Raw genomic sequence first — 18,334 nt, forward strand, 5'->3', positions numbered from 1 at the left:
CGTGACTTTCACACTTACAACTTCTTTGTGCCTTCTTACAGGCATAAATGTTCTTTCTTGCTAATTGAATAAAGTACTAGTTTACATCATCAACAAAGATTTCAACAGAGGGCGAGTATTATATTTCAGTAAAATTTTAAAATACGGTGTTAAACATTCTGACCTTTTTCAAAAACATGGTTAAATACATGTACAAATTGTAAATGGACCAAAAAAATACACTAAAAAAAGATGTGGTCATAATAAAAATAAAGGAACACTTTTATACATAGGATTTTATTTTGCACTGCTATAACAATTTCATTATAGACCAAGGGAGAAAAAGAAAAAAAGGATAAAACTACCACAGAGTAAATTACTAAAGCTTTTCTACTTTTAACAGGATTTTCCATCTGGTAGATTTATTGTCATATCCCCTTCAAAACAGACAAGATGCTTACCATATTTTAAAGATTACAGGTTGCCACTGAAAGAAAAATTTTACACAGTCACTGTACATCAAGGTTGAAAAACTGTCCTGCGTGAAAAATATACTTAGAAATCATGTGAATAAAAGAAAAAGAAAACATTATTGTGTTTAAGGAAAGATTAACGTTCTCATAATGTGCCATCTAAATGTGGATACTCATTCTTCTTGGAGTCACTTAGATGTAGGGATTTCGTGCTTCTGCCCTTTCCACTCATTATATTGTGTTTTTATCCAACAGTATTCATTAAGGCAAACAAATCCTTTTCTGAAGAGGTCTTAAGGAAATTGTGGACAAATAGCAAACTTTTGGCATTAAAACAGATTAACACATACATAGCCTTTAGTAATATACATTAAGCATATTTTTCTTGGACTAGTGACAAGAAAAGATGAACATGCTTGTTAACAATGTCAAAAAGTTTAAAATTCAGTGTCCAAGCAATTCCTAACAATGCTTCTGTAGCTTTAAGCTCTAAACAGTATAGAATTTATGCAAATGCATTAAAGAATTCAAGCTTGGCAAATTACACCCAAGCAAGTTATTAAACTATATATACAGAAAGTAAATGATAAATACAGAATTAAAAGAGTCCTTCTGTTTTTCCTTACAGTCTTGAAAATTGACAAACTTTCTGAGGACAGTTCTATAATATTAAACATTAGGTAACCACAGGTGTTGGGAAACCTAACTACACAAACCAATTTAAAATACTCAAGATGACTTTGTAGTGTTTAATACAATTCAGTTTGTAGTTAAGGGCACAAGACAACATTTAACAAAAATAATCACATCAATTGACCTAGAAATCAAATGCAAATAGATATGAATACAATCTCCAAAATCTGTCTTTTTAAGTGAACATGAACCATTTATTCAAAGTTATACAAGAATTTGAAGGATTAAAGTCTTCTGTGACATAAAGCCATTTCAAATAGTTTCATGTCTCAGCTGAGCAGGAGGAGAGAAGGTGAAAAGAGTAAGTGAGTAGCCCCATTTGGGCAGCTAGACAGTAAAAACAGACTCAACAGCAGCCTCCCCCAGCTTGCTGTCCTCCCTGATTGCCTGCGTGTGTTGCGTTAGTAGCAGCATGCTGAGGGCCAATTTTAATGCCATTTGCCTGAAATAAAAGAGAACAGAATAATAAATGTATAAGAAGATTCGATCAGACAGTAGAGTTTAATTAGATTTTTTAAAAAACTCATTTAACTCTTAATGATACCATTTACCAAACAACTTTGAAAAAGCAGATTTTAGCAACAATCAAAAAAGTATCTCTCAGGAGATGTTCCATTTTTTTAAAAGATAGCACTGGAAAAATATTTCTGAAAATACTAGGTACTAGGTTAACAGAAATCAGATAATGCTGCTTTTCAGAGAATTCTCATAATGGAGAAATTGTTTAAAATAATTATTGCAAGGAATCTTTAAAGAACAAAAATATCCAAAGCCCCTGCTGTTCTAACACGATGTAAAATCTTTTCTCTAGACAGCATTTCTGTTCCATGTTGAATCAGCTGTACAGGCTAAGGGCATATGAGTGTTCTGTGTCATCAATAATTTCTATGATCCCCAAAGACATGGCAGGTTGCCAAGAACCCACACACAGAGTAGTTCTTTCATTCATCAAACTCACACTTATGTCTTAACCCTCACTCCCTCAAGTGGATTTTACCTAAAAATACAACACTTTGAGAAAAGTAATACAGTAGCTTCAGAAATTAAGCTCTTAAGGAAACTTTACGTCACAGTAAATCTCAGATTTATAGTGCTTGGCAGTTGTTCTGCAACAGTAGTAGCCTTGGGGTTTCTGGCACTAGCTCAGTATTGACAGCAGCTGATGTGGTTTCTTTTCGCTCTTTTGACTCCTCTTTAATAAAAAGCATGCCCTATGGCTCATTGGTTTTGCCCCCTCTGGGCTGGTAGCAACTTCTTGAGGAATCAAGGAGTCAGACTTGGCATTAGGCCAAATAAATAGCACGGCCTGTTGGCTTCTGACAGCATATTACAATCAAAGCTGCATAAGGCACAGTAAAGCAGTCAGCTACTATATGAAATCAGACAGAAACAATGAACGTGCCCTTTTAAATAGAGGCCCAATTACTGTTCAATTTATAGGGCATTAGTCTGTGAATGGTGTCACCTTTAAATTAACTCAAGAAGTACTGCCATACAGGTCTAGAAGATAAGATTTAGAAACTCTATTATTCCAAATAAAAAGAAATGAGACAGCAAGTACTTCTTGGAAACCTCAGGCAAATTGCTGTTGCATTTAGCAGAGACTACTGAGGCAAATAATAGAGTGTATCATCCATGTACAGACCAAGAGACCCATATGCAATAGCTTCCTAACAATGCTTTTCGAGTTGCAAATGGGGGAAGAACTGGCCTTTTCCTTTTGGAAGCTAGAAGTCTTTACATAGGCACAAATATTTACATAAACAAATAACATGCCCTATTCACATGAATACTTAAAAATAAGTAAGAAAAAGCACAGAGTGTGGATCTAAGTCAAAATGATAATTAGTGAACATTCTGAATTACATGCTTCAAAGCTTTACATTTCATCCTAATCACATTGATCAAAATGGGCTCAAAATGTAAAAATAATTAAAAAAAAAACCCTGGTAATTGCCATTTATATATATTAATTTAGTCTTCTGAAAACGTACTCTGCTATACTGTAATTTCCAAATTGAAAATAATTTTCTTCTTTTATAACAGAAAAGAGAGACAGCATCTTGCATTAGGAACATAGTACATGCATTCACACACCAGAATATTATTCCCCAAAGCAGATGACACCATATGGACATGTGGATAAAAGTGGATTTTCTTTGCTCTTTGGGGATTTATATTATTTTGCATTGCTTGCAATAAGTGGATAGGGCCACTTACCTTAATCCATTTACATAGATAAAGTGATGCTCTACTAGAACATAAACATTTAAGTATTGTACTATATATATCAGGTATTCAGTTAGGGTTATCATTTTAGGAATTAAAACAAATATAAAACCATGAATCAAAATACTAAGTAAAAGTCAAAAAATTCTAAATTAATATTAACCAGTGATATTTATATGCATGTACCTCGTTATTAATGTCAAAGACGCCTTCTTGGATTTTTTCATAAATTTCTTTTGCTGTATTAATAAATGCCTGAAATATAAAGAAACTGTGTCATATTATTAAAATCACAAAAGTAAAATAACATTATGTAAAAGCTCTAGACAATATCACAGAGTTAGATTTATGAAAATTAACTGATGTAATCCATCCTATTAACAGAATAAAGGACACAAAAATAATCACATGATCATCTCAATAGATGCAGAAAAAGCATTTGAAAAAAACCAACAACCCTTCATGATGAAAAATTCAACAAATTAGGAATAGAAAGGAACTTCCTCCACCCAATAAACAGCACCCAAGAAAAACCACAGCTAATATACTAAATTGTGAAGACTGAAAGCTGGCCTCCTAAAATCAAGAGCAAAGCAAGGGTGCAGGAAAATTTGCATCCATCAATGAATAAAAAAAAAATGCAGGCTACTGATATAATGGAACATTACTGGCCATAAAAGGGAACGAAGTACTGACTCATGTTACAAGGTGGATGAATCTTGAAAACATACTACATGAAAGAAGGCAGATACAAAATGCCACATATAATACAACTCTATTTATGTGAAACTTCCAAAATAGGCAAATCTACACAGTCTGAAAGTAGAGTATTGGTTACTAGGGGCTAGGAAGTGGGGAGTGACTGGTAATGAGTATGTGGGTTTTTTTTTGTTTGTTTGTTTTTGGGTGATGAAATGTTCTAGAATTAGATTGTGGTAATGATAGCACAATTTTGGGAGTAAACTAAATCCCATACTTTCAAAGTGTTAATTTTATGGCGTACAAATTGTATCTCAAAAGAAAAAATCATGACCACAAGTAGTGGTGAGAATATCATAATTTGCAAAGAGTGCACGTGAGAACAACGTATGTCAATTATGCAGATAACCTGCATGATCCTCCATGTTGAAACTAGCTTACTTCTGGAGGACACTGTTCCACACAGGGCCCTTGTGGCCATATATTACTTACTATATAGTTTTAAGAGGAAAAGGATCAGGATACTTATGATAAGGAGACATAAGGCAGCTGAAATCCTATACCATGTTGAATAAATGTACTTAGTGTACTAAGCTGAAAATTAGTTAAAATACTGCAGACCAAATGAAGTCCACAATATTAAAATTAATCCATACGCATTCCATATTTATGTAAAAATTAAGGTATTTTATCCGAATATTACCAATGTTACAAAAGATGTATATAAACAGATTCTAAAGTATAAGATTTGAGAGAGGACAAATAAGAGTACTAATCAACATTATAAATAAGGTCTTCTTCAATTAGCATTACATGAACATTCATAAAGAAAGTCATTCTCTTGTACCATTGATATGAACCTAATTCAAATTTTAAAAAGTAAACAAAGTTCATGGAGGGGAACAAATCCTACATTTCATCTTTTCTACACTGGAAACATTTGACTGCTGAACTTGGGATCAGAGCTTTTGTTTCCTAATTAACAGGACTGATATGTTTTCACCTTTAAAGGCCTTACAGCTCCCCAGAGTAATCAATCTACTGCAGCTCAATTACTGCACCAAGCACACACCAGTCAGTAAAGGAGACTCGAAAAACTGTGGCAGGAGCACAGAGATATGAATATGCATAAACTCTATGTGGCAGATCGAATCATCACAGAGGGTCATGAGAATTTGCAGGAAAATAATGAGAAGAATTAGTCACTGCAGATTCACAAGGCACTTAGGACGCGGTACGATTTTCATGTGTGTGCTGCAGTTAAAGTGAAGGAGAAATTGGCTTTCAGCCAACTATGAATTGATTCACATTCTTCAAAACTGAAGTTCTCTCTATAAATAAGGAAAAATTTAACTTTACATTCAATAACATGTCAATTACTGTGCTGCTGTTAGAAACTGGGCTAACTAAACACTGAAGTCAACAGTTACATAAATTCACAGAGTTGGGATTCCTTAGGGAGTATCCACATATGTACATTTCACTGTATCACTAGGCAGAACTACAAGGTCCCCTAAAATGAGTTATAATGTCAAACAAGCAATTTAATATTACAAAAGTCATTATGAGGTGTGCCAATTTATGTAAATAAACTGCCTTTTGCCAATCTGTTGATGAATCACTTAAAATACTGGCTTAAGAAAGCTATGCTAGGGGCTAGGGTTGTGGCTCAATAGTAGAGGGCTCACCTAGCGTGTGCAGGGTTCTGGGTTCAATTCTCAGCACCACATAAAAATAAAATAAAGGTATTGTGTCCAACTACAACTAAAACAAAATATTTTTAAAAACATTAAAAAAAGAAATCTATGCTATGTAAAATATTCTAAATCATTAATAACTTTATTGCCTAAATAGCATTTAATACTTTATTAAACACTTTTAAAAGCAAAATTGTACCACACAGGCTTAAGATGTATTAATTACTTTTAACTGAATTATAACAAATGGTTATTTTTTTTCACAACGATATCTGTTACCAATGGAATAATGTTTGGATGCTACATTTATTCTGTCATACAACTTTTTGATTACAATTAAAGACACTAATATATTTCCTACCTCTCTAGGTATATCACAGAGAATATCATACAAATAGATTGTTTTATATACTTCATGACAAGAAGTTAACATTTAATGTATATTATTAACTGATTAATGACTAATTTTAATGAGTCCTTAGTATGTGAAACTCAACATGACAAATGTAGATATTAGTACATTTGTTTTTAAAATGTGTGGTGGTGGACTGAAATTGCTGAGTTTCCAAATAAATGAGCAGTAACCAAATACTATTAAGGCTTATTACAGATAAAACAAAGCTTTTAAGATGACTGCCTTGGTTATCACAGATAAAATCTACCCATTTAAGTGTAAAACATTTCAATAAAGGTGCGAAATATACATCTATATAATGATAAAACATCTATCTGGTATTAAAAATGATCATTTTACTCTATTCAGTATCAATCTCCATATTTTTCCAGGTATAGATGTTTGTAATCCATTCAGATCACTGTATTCTTTATGGACATAATATAATACATTTTAAGTACTGCTTGGTAAAATATTTTAGGGCACTACTTAACATTCTTCACAGAATTAATTTAATTTGAATGGCTGGGCTGTTCCCTTAGAATTACTTTACCTATAGATATTAAACATAATGTATCTTTGAATCTCTAGCATAATTCCCAAAATGAAATGGGTACTTAAAAGACCTTTATTAAACTCAATTATCTTTAGCAAGGACATATCTACAGGGCACAGTGGGTTTCCATAAAACGCTGGTTTCTTTTTCCTTATGTACACATCTCTTGGGGGGGCAACTTTTTAAAGATGTTACTAAGGAGAAAGCAATAGGCAAAACTTATAGGTTTTAGTATAGCAGAAAAAAAAAAGAAAAATCTGCCCAGAAACTGATGTTAAATGACTTCATTATTAGCACCATGAAACAAGCAATGTCTAGGCAGCACCACAATTATGAAGTATAAACAGATTTTCTTGCAGCCAACTAAAGTTAGTGATTATCTTGCTTCCCAGGCACTGAGTGTGCCATTCCAGGATCTGAAGCCTGCCTCTCTATTTTACTACCAGGTCTTCCCCTTCACCATACTTTGATTAATTGCCATGGTCAGTCCTTTACCATCATTTTCTTCATTAGTCATTAATTCTCTTGCCTTCCACCTCAGACACTCACCATTTGACTCTGGAACACAGTTATCTGAATGGTACTGATAATACCTAAACTTAAGGAAAATTTTTAGGGATTTTAATAGTACAAACCTAAATAAATATAACCACAAAAACCTCTGAATGTGCTATAATCCAAATACACAATCAGCTAATATACATACTAATGTATGTCTTAGGTCTCAATGACATTTACTGAAGGGCACCTATTAAGTTGTTACCCCATGTTCAGAACTTTATTAGGCATTAAGGAACCTACAGAAGGAAAGGGGGAATGTAGTTATGTTACTATTACAGTTAGTTGGGAGAATCTAGGCACAAGGGCTCAACTCTCAGTTAAAGACAGAGGAAAAAGCCAGGTGCAGTGGCACATGTCTGTAATCTCAGCAATTTAAGAGGGTGAGGCAGAAGGATAGCAAGTTTGAGGCCAGCCTCAGGAACTTAGTGAGACCCTTTCTCAAAATAAAAAATAAAGGGACGGGGGATGTTGCTCAGTGGTTAAACACTCCTTGATTCAATACCCAGTACCAGAAACAATAACAACAACAACAAAAGGGAAAAGAAAACTTTCTGCATTAACTGATAGAGGAATAATGTAGGACAGGGCTGAGGCACACATGGCTTGTTGAGTGGGTCTTTAGTACTGACTAGAGGGAACAGAGGCAAGGGAAACACAACACTGTTTTTATTAAGGTTTAGCCAGTTTTTAAAGAAATACATGGAAAATAAATTTTAAGTTCCCTTATTTCCTTATGCAGCATGCTGCCACCTGGTGGCAAGATAAAATTATGATATCTAAGTATTTTGGACAATTAAAAAATTTTTTTAGTTGCTGATGGATCTTTATTTAATTTATTCATTTATATGCAGTGCTGAGAATTGAACACAGTGCCTCACACATGCTAGGCAAGCGCTTTACCACTGGGCAACAACCCTAGCCCTACCTTGAACAATTTTATTTAAATATCTGAACATACGCTTGAGAGCAAGGTACCTTCTAAGTTACTTTTTAGTTTTTAAATTAGGAAACATGATGCAACTGAAATGCTGTATAACATCAGTTAAAGGTGTCCATTTACCTAAATTAATACTAACCAATATTTTAAAAAGTATTTATTAGGGGTTAGTCACTATACTAAGTGTTTTACATAGCTTTTCATTATTTTGCAAAGAAAATCAAATTAGGTATACAAATACTGAAAATTAATTTTTCTTTCAAGAAAAGCTGTGGTCATGAAATAAAATTATGCCTGTAAAACCAGCAGAATGGCTAAGGGCAGGGCTCTAAAACCAGGTTCTCTAGATTCAACTCCAGTGTTACCTCTTATTAGCTTGCATTGCGTGAGACCTACTACTTCACAGTTTCCTATAAAATAAGGATGCTAATGGTGCTACTTTATTGAATTGTTGGATTAAGGTAAAGTACTGACAATAGTGCTTGAAATGTAGTTAGTACTCAATTTACGTCAGTTCTCATCATGCATGTTTGGGTGCTATAACACATAGGAGCAACAGAAGAAGAAAAGTACAGTGCTAAATGTAAATATGCCACACAAACACTGTACAGTAAAGAAGAGAAAAGCGATCAACGCTCCTTAGTCAAGTCAAATGTGTTGATTAAATAAAACTAAGCTTTAAAGAAATGACCTAGCAACACATCATGTATAGAGTGAGCCCTAAAAAATAAGGTATATTGTGAAAAGACCTAAGTATTATGTAAAAATTGGAAAGCCCTGTGAAGATTAGAGAAAATATAATACTAGGGAACTTAAAGCATTTCAAATTCCATGACTTTAAAATGTTCTAATTCTACTTGCTTTAGCTTCAGTGGAAGAAAACTCGCACACCATTCAATTAAAATGGCTTTCAAATCATACTTCAAACTAATTTTACTGGGGTTACCCTTTGGGGATGAGGAAGGGAGGAGGGATAGCCCAGCAGAAAGAGAAGCTCTTCCTCCTTTCCCCCTCATTCTCCACAGTATCCCCAAGTCCAATGTACAGTTGTTTTGTTTTTGCTTATTTCATATAGTTTTCTCGTGTTTCACTGAAAGAGGGCCACAGTTAAACATACTGATCTATAATGCTCTCAAGACTGAACTGCAGAAAAAGAAGAGAAATGCCTGAGATCACATACCATTATAGCAGAAGCAGAATTAGAATCTAATATTCTTTTTTATCACATTTATCTTTCCTTTATTAGTATCATCTTTAATACAAGACAAAGAAATTTTTATTTATGTCAGTTTAAATTGAACATAAAAAGCATACTTTCACATCCTTCAAAAACCTAGCTGGAAATTATTTTGGATTTCTAGGATTATTTTTGGAAGTATACATAATTTGTGATTATTTGTGTTTCTGTCTCCTTCCACCTTTTACAAAAATTAACACCACCGGTGACTACTTATTAAAAAGAAAAAGAGGTGGTCTTGGTGAACTTTAGTATGGGGGCAGAGAGATAGCTTAGTGGTAGAGTGTGTGTTTAGCACATGCAAGGCCCAAGGTTAAATCCACAGTAAACTCCACCTCCCTTAAAAAAATCTTAGCAGAGGAATAAAGAGGTTGGGGGAAGAATATGTAATTACTAGATTAGAAAGGACTGGGGATTATAGTATTTAAGAATTTCCTGTTGGTACTTTCTGTCAGAGACAACAAAGATGTTTAACTCCTTAGTAATGGAGTTCTTTCATTCAGTAAACATTTGCCCAGTTTTTGATTTGGACCAGGCACTGGGGATAATAGGTAAATATGTGTATTTATTCAGGTAAATATGTGCATTACCACAAGGGTGTGAAAAAGCAGGACATATGCAAGTCTAAAATTGGAATAGAAAGAAAACCTCCATTTGCTTAGAGAAGTAAAGAGTCATGACCATTTCTGAGAAGGAAAGCCCTGTGAATGAAGACCTGCAGGATAAGCAAGCTTCTACTCACTTATTAGGAAAACTGAGGAGAGGAAAAATTGAGATTTTTAAGCTCAATTCTGTTAGAAGGTGGGGACAGGCTGGCATATGAGCTGATTTTAGAGGTGGCTCTAAAGGTACCAAAGAATCCTGAAAAGGTAAAAAGCAGGTGAGGGACAGAAACAGGATAGTTTGGAGGATGAATTGTAAAAGGGCAAGACTAGCAATATGGAGACCAATGAGGAGTCTAAGAAACAAAGTTTGATGTATTAAGATGGTGGCCACAAGAATGGAAGCAAAGATCAAATTTAATATCTACCATGAAGAAATACACAGGACTCAGTAAATGACAGGTTAAAAATGGCAAGGTGCTTATGACTCTGTTTTTGGTTTAAGTGACTTGAGATGGAAGAGTATACCATGAATTGAGGTATATTAAAAAGGAAGAAAATTAGGCTTTTAGGAGGAAATGAAAAAATTTAGATGAAATTTTAATGCTTATGTCATCTACATTTGGGAAAGTGTTGGCAGTTGGAAATCTATATAATTGCATGCTTACATATGAATAAATAGTATAGGTATATGTGAAAAATAAGGGGATGTACAATATGGATGTGTTAGCTAGCTTGGTTTAGAAGTACAGAAAGTGATCCACCTTTCAAGAGTTAGTGTTTAGATCATCTAAGAAGTTCCCAAGGGCGGTGACCAGTTTAGAGGAGGAGAAGCTGAAGCTAGTCAGCAAAGTCTTATAATATGTGAAAGAGATTTGCAAATATTTTTTTTTTTTTTTAAAGAGAGAGTGAGAGAGAGGGAGGGAGGGAGGGAGAGAGAAGAATTTTTTTAGTATTTATTTTTAGATTTTGGCGGACACACATCTTTGTTTGTATGTGGTGCTGAGGATCGAACCCGGGCCGCACGCATGCCAGGTGAGCGCGCTACCACTTGAGCCACATCCCCAGCCCCGAGAGTTGTAAATATTAAACTAAGTTATATTCAAGGGATGGTGGAAGCCTGATAAAACCAGACCAGATTTCTGGTGTGAAGTCTTGTTGGCTTCGACAATAAGAACAGGGGTAAGAGGGCAATAAAGGCTTATTTATACTCACATTTCAGCTATTAAAAATACCTAATTCACCACTTATAACAAAGCTCCAAACAAGCAAGATGACTTCTCAATGCATATTAAGTCTGGAGATTTCCAAGTGCTACTACAGAACATAAGCACAAGCAAGAGACCTTGAAATTAGTCTTCTTTCTAGTTAGTAATGTCTCATTAAGTCATGTGTTCTCTCCAGACAAAGAAATTCATCTATCCTGTCAGTTTAGGTAGCTTGGCAGGTTAGTACCATCTGTCTTAGGGTTAGCTGGCTATATTTTCAGCTATCATTTTTTCAGGATCTTTGATACTTTAGCAGCTAAGCCAGCAAGGTCTAGCCCTGACTTTTCATATTTTTATTTATTTGTTTTTAATTACTACTACAATGAACTTTAAAGCTACTTGAGTTTTTAAAACTTAAATTACTTTAACTAATACATAAAATGTAAAAACGACACATAATTCATGGAGTACCATATGGTGTTTTTGATAATGTTTACACAGTACAATGTTTAAATCAGGTTAAATATATCTCCTTAAACATTTATCATATCTTTATGGGGAGAACATTCAAAGTCCTTTCTAATTTTCTAAAATATATTTATCTATAGTTACCCTAATGGGTAGTAGCACACCAGAACTTCTTACTCCTATCTAACTCTCCCCAACCTCTGATAACCACCATTCTATTCTTAATTTTTATGAGATCAAACTTTCTCATATTCCAGATCAGTAAGATCATGTCTGGCTTACTTCACTTAACATAATGATCTCTAGTTTCATCCATGTTGTTGCAAATGATAGGATTTCAAGCTTTTTAATGGCTAAATAGTATTTCATTACACATATGTACCACATTTTCTTTATTCATTCTCAGATGATGGACACTTAGGCTGCTTCCATTATCCTGGCTACTGTGAAGAATGCAGCAACAAACACCAGAATGAAGATTGTCTTCAACATACTGACTTCATTTCCTTTGTATATATACCCAGGAAAGAGACTCTCAGATCATAAGGTAGTCTATTTTAATTTTTGAGGAACCTTCATACTCTCTCTCTCTCTCTCTCTCTCTCTCTTTTTTTTTTTTTTTTTTGTAGTGGGGATTGTACTCAGTGGCACTTTACTACACTCCCTCATCTTTCCACTTTTGAGACAGGGTCTTGCTAAGTTGTTTAGAGCCTTGCTGATTTACTGAGGCTGTTCTTGAACTTGTGATCCCCCTGCTTCAAGCCTCCCGGAGTTACTGATTCATTTTAATAATTTACATTCCCACCAACAGTGTAAGCACTTGTTAAATTTTTAATTACTATATCTGTGTCATGATGTTTAGCAAAGACTACAGCAGGTTAGGGAAAACATTCCTTCACCAAATTCTTATAATTTTTTCTCAAAAATATCATGTCAAAGAAATTCCAATCTTAATTTTAGGGAAAATTTGATTAATAAGGGAAAAAAAGACCCCCATCAAATGGCTAAAAGATTGAGAAGAATACTTGACAAAACTGTTTGACAAAAATCAAGTTTCTTAATTGTTTATACCTCAATCATCTGTATTATACCTTCAGAGATCATAGAGGAAATATAATAAGTTTTGGTAACACACAACTTGGAAAAAAGCTTTCAAGTTAGAGAGAAAATGGAAAATGCAAAGAAAAACAGGGAAGGAATTACAGAAGTAAATACGTCACTCTAGGTTTTTTTTTTTTTTTTAATAATCTTCAAAAAGGTGGCAAAGGCTTTTGGAAAAGGGTGCTTTCCCTAGCTTTTCATAATCTTTATGACAAACATTCCTGCGTCTAAAAAAGTCCTTTCAAACCACAAAGACCACAGGTAGCTACTGAAGGAAGCAATGTTCAAAGGAGGAACCAATCTGTTCATCTGGATTTCCAAACTCTCATGCTGTAAAATGCTGAGGACAGAAATGTTAGGGACAGACTTCCACTACACATAAGAAGTGGGACCAAAGTATAACCAATTGAAGACTGAAAGAAGAGAAGCAAAGCTGAAATAAATAAATAATATTAGTCACACAAACTTCTGCTATCTACTACATAGGGGAGCCAATGATTTAGGTTTTGGGGGTGCGGAAATGAAACAAGTCTGTATGTTCATGGAACTCTGCCCTTAAGGTGGGCTGATATGAAAAATAGATTTAATTCATGCCTATGGTGACAGAGGAATGAGCATAGAAAAAAGAGCCTACCAATTCATGTGCTTATGTGTGTGGTACTTGATAGTGAAAGGGAAACGGGAAAGAGGTCACTGAAGGCACTCCAAAGAAGGTATCAGATTTGACCACATCCTTGAAGGATCAGGTAGAAAGGAAGGGAATTTCAGTTTCAGAGAACACTTTTTGTAGAGGAGGGGGAGAGGTACTACAGAGCTGATTAGTTCTAGTTTAATATGGAAAGCACACTGTTGGGGTCTGGCAATCAATAGGCCTTATCTGACAACCCAAGGAGTCTGATGCTGAAGCTGTGGGGAACCACTGTGTGGTTTTAATAAAATTGGAAAATGGCATTCGATTTTCATTTATAGAAAGGTCGAATAGATATTAGTGTAGAGACTAAAGAATGAAGACAGGAAGCCCAATTAGGAGACAATTATGATAGAGGACAAAATGGAGCAATATTTAACAGAAACAATAAGGTAACAGGTAGAAAGCAGTATCAAATAAATCCATATGAAAGGATAAAGAAAAGGGAACATATAAAAGCACAGAAGATTTATGGACTAGAGAAGGGCTTTCACTTTAAATCTGAATGTATTAAAACTGCAAGGGTCTGAAGAATACTCATGCAGAGAGATCTAGGCAGCAGCTGTCAGTGTGGACCTGAATACACAGCCTAACAGGATATCTGAAATCATGGATTTAGGTGGTATCTCACCTCAGAAAGAAGAATCTGTAGTGGAGTCTAGAGAATTCTAGAGAAGCATATGAAAATGGTATCATATAGCTAAGGAAGTTGTTTTTATACATAAAAGAACAGTCAAAATTATCAATCATTCCCAAGAGACTATTTAAAGAAAGAACAGAAAAGCATTTGTTAGGTGTGGCAATTAGAAGGCCCAGGAAGTCTTGTCCATGGTGAAGGAAGTCAGACAATGAAATGAGGTGTTAAGAAAAATGGGAAACGGAGATAGCTCTTAATGGAAGCTGAAAGGGAACAAACATGTCCAGGAGAAATGGAGTGACAGGTTTTTTATTTTTAAGATGGTTGAAACTTGGTTATATAATTATATGCTGGGCATCAAGAATCCACAGATGAAGATCATGAGCTCTGAAGCAATAATATGTCTGAGGAGATATAAGGGGAGAGCACTCAGCTGGATTTTCCTGTTAGATAACAGCACACTAGACTTCTCCACAGCCCCTCAGCTTCTTGGAAAGTGATCCCAGATCAGCAATACTGGTAGTAACAGAGGGCTTGCTATAAATGCAGACTTATAGGCCATACCACAGACTTACTGGAATCGAAATCTCCACTTTACCAGGACTTTTAGGGATCTATATACATGTTAGCACTTGAAAAGCACTGCTCTAAAAGACAACTTAAAAAAAATCCTTTATGAGATATTAAGGAGAGAGAAGACTTTACCCCTCCTATCACAATATAGATGTTACCATGAAGTAAGAGAGTAAGCAAAATTAGAGACATCAGGTTGTGGAATGTCACCAGATGTTATGTAATTTACTTCAAATTCCATTTTTTGGAATTGTGCTTTGAAAACTCTGGGTTAAATAAAAGTCAGCAAGGTTCTTAACATGGGATTCTCAGAAATTAATATACTATTGCGAATTCTGGTTCCCTAAAAGAGCTTCTCCCAGATTCATTCGCCCATGTAAAGCTATACAAAAGTGATTGTTTTAATGAAAGCTACTTGGGGAAGTATCAAATAATCTTCATTATTGCTATTCTCTACTATGGGGCATAATAAAAAGGGAAATGGACACAAAGCTGCAATATCTGGGTTTGTGTTCCTTGTGAAAGCTGGAATAATATATGTGAAAAATATTGACAAAGTGTCCTACAAATAATGGAATGCCTTATTATTATTTTTTTTAAAGAGAGAGAATTTTTTTTTAATATAGTTTTCGGCGGACACAACATCTTTGTTTGTATGTTATGCTGAGGATCGAACCCAGGCCGCACGCATGCCAGGCGAGCTCGCTACCGCTTGAGCCACATCCCCAGCCCCCTGGAATGCCTTATTATTATTAAGCATATGTAACATCCAAATACCATGTTCAAAAAAATCAGTTAACAGGCACTAAAAATGTAAATAATGAATTCCTGTTTCCTATCCTATAGGAATACCACATAAACAAGAAAATTTTGGTTGAAATTGGCTTTTTTATTTGATAACTGGGAGATGAACTTTGTCAGGTACATCTACTATCACATTTATAGGTTCATTTCCTTGGTGAATAATCAAAAAGATAAATGGTAATAGCATGTTTGGAGTCATCCCAAGTTGTGTAAAACTGATTAAAGTCCATTTCAAAAAGCAATGAACTTCATTATCATAACATGAAATAATTTATAATTTTCATAATATGAAAACAATTTTCATAACTTGAAAATTATAACTTTCAATTTAGAAATAAATATACTTAAACCTAATACTTGAAACTAACACTTGTACACACACATATTATTACTGTAACATTTGATTCCCCTTCTGTGTGTGTGTGTGTGTGTGTGTATGTAGGAGAAAGTCTTACCTCTATATCAAGGCAGACTAGGGTATCATTTAAAAAAATGTTTTTATTTATGGATGAACACAATATCCTTTTTTTGGGTTTACTTTTATGTAGTGTTGAGAGTAAAACCCAGTGCCTCACATGTGTGAAGCAAGCGCTCTGCCACTGTGCCATAACCCCAGCCGTCATTTTGTTTTTAGAAATTAACCTGAAAGTATTATCTTGGGTACCATTTAAATTTAAGATCCTGTTTCAAGATTGGTGGTATACATTTAGATAAGAGCTAAAACAGCTGGCACACCAAGGAGGCTACAATTAAAAAAAATATATAAAGTTTAAGATATACAAGTCAGGGATGGGGCTGTAGTTCAGGGTCAGAGCGCTTGCCTTGCACATGTGAGGCACTGGGTCTGATCCTCAGGACCAGATAAAAGTAAACAAATAAAATAAAGGCATACTGTCCATCTTCAACTACAATTTTTTTTTTTAAAGATATACAAGTCAGTACTTCCTATGAACAATGCTGGTGGGTACCTAAATTGGAAAGGAGGAGGTCATCAGTATGGGCCAGCAAGAAAATGAACTTGGATCCAGGTATCAATATCACTAGGGCAGATGCGGAAACAGTCCAGGGTACCCATTTTATGATTCACAGGTCACAATAAGCCTACAGGGATGTCACTCCACAATAGTATGTTTCAGTCTTACTCCTTCCTCAGGTCATCATTAAAAATGAAGCATTTTTAATCTCAAAATCATAGCATCATCTTTCCTATCACTCAGTGAATAAAGAGGATTCATATATTGTGCTGTTTTGTTGGTGTTTTCACTTTCTTGAATTTAACATATTTTATTATTCTTATTCAGTACTTTTCAACCTCAACACTACTGATATTTTGGACCAGATAATTCTTTGTTGTGGGAAACAATATGTGCATGTCTCTCTAACACCACTTGGCTCCTTCTTCCCTTTGACAGATCCTGCACAAATGAAATCATTAAGCTGATTAATAGTAAACAGTGAGTCTATATAGATTAATTGTAAACCCATTTGCAGCAACAACATCGTCATAAAAATGTTCTTTACTTACTGATACTGTGCTTAAAATCTGACAAAAATATTAACTCTTATTTTTTTAGGTATATGGTAAATACTTATCATTTGGCATGAAGGGACCTGGTTGAATAAATATTTGCTTTGTGTAGAAATGTGACAGAGACTAGTCAGAGAGTGATATTTAACACAAATTATTTGAAAAATAAATTTTGTACTCTTTATAAATTCACAAACATCTAATTTGATCTTTATAACCATTCCATATTTCCAAATTAATATTTTACTGTGGTTGTGTTGAGGCTTCTTCATTCTGAATTTTTATATTTTTAAATTTTAAATGGTTATCAAGGATTAAATTTAAGCTGTATGTATATTTTTATTTTGAGGTAACTCTAGGTTCATATATGGGTGTATGGAGTGATACACCCATATATGGAGAGATCTCATGTGACCTTTATCTAATTATCCCCAGAAGCTACAATTTAGAAAACTATAGTACATTGCATTAAAACCAAATTTCTGAAAAGGATACAAATCACTCCTATCGCCACAATTCTTCACATTTGTCTTTTTATGCCTCACCCACACCCCTCCCACTCAATACCCTCCTTAAACCTGGCAGTGACTAATCAGTTCTCCATATCTCTAATTTTGTCATTTCAAGAAAGTTATTTATATGAAATGAGACAGTATACAACATTGGGGAAATGACTTTATTCAGTGAACTTAGTTCTCTGATTGGTGTGGAGTATCATACTCTATCCAACCATTCAGTCACTGAAATGGTCTTCAACTCAATGTCTCTAGTTTTTCCTAGTTTGGGGCTTTTATGATTACAACTGCTATGAACATCCATGTATGGGTTTTGTGTAATCATAAGTCTTCATCTCTCAAGAACAAGTGTCCAGGGCTGCAACTGTTAGGTCATATGGTAGTTGCATGTTCAATGTTTAAAGACACTTTCAAATTGTTTGGAATTCCAGAGTAGTAGCTGTATATTTTACATTCCCACGAGTGGTGTATGGTGATCTTCTTTCTCCACACCTTCAACAGCATTTGTTGGTGCCATCACCTTTTTTTTTTTTTTTTTTTTTTAATATAAAGCTATACTGATAGGTATGTAGTAGAAGTTTTTTTGTTTTTTTTTTTCTTCCCCTTTATTCTTTTTTCCAGTCCTGGGTCAAACCCAGGTCCTCACACATACTAGAGAAGTGCATTATCACTGAGCTATTCACCCAGCCCTCACTGAAGTTTTAATTTGCATTTTCCTTTTTTTTTTTTTAATATAAAGCTATACTGATAGGTAT

At 34.5% G+C, this 18,334-nt stretch overlaps 1 protein-coding gene across 1 annotated transcript in view; it reads right to left on the reverse strand.

Annotated features, from left to right (window-relative positions):
• Positions 1–257: 257 nt before the first annotated feature.
• RAB2A (RAB2A, member RAS oncogene family) overlaps positions 258–18,334 on the reverse strand; it is a 92,129-nt gene continuing 74,052 nt past the window's right edge. The window contains exons 7-8 of the mRNA XM_081265947.1: positions 3,561–3,629; positions 258–1,587 (exon numbers count right to left, since the gene is read on the reverse strand). Coding sequence (XP_081122073.1) covers positions 1,492–1,587; positions 3,561–3,629 — 165 coding nt within the window. The 3' untranslated portion in view covers positions 258–1,491. The remainder of the gene's footprint in view (positions 1,588–3,560; positions 3,630–18,334) is intronic.

Source organism: Spermophilus citellus, assembly GCF_964194105.1.
Source record: "Spermophilus citellus genome assembly, chromosome: 14".
NCBI classification, from domain to species: Eukaryota; Metazoa; Chordata; class Mammalia; order Rodentia; family Sciuridae; genus Spermophilus; species Spermophilus citellus.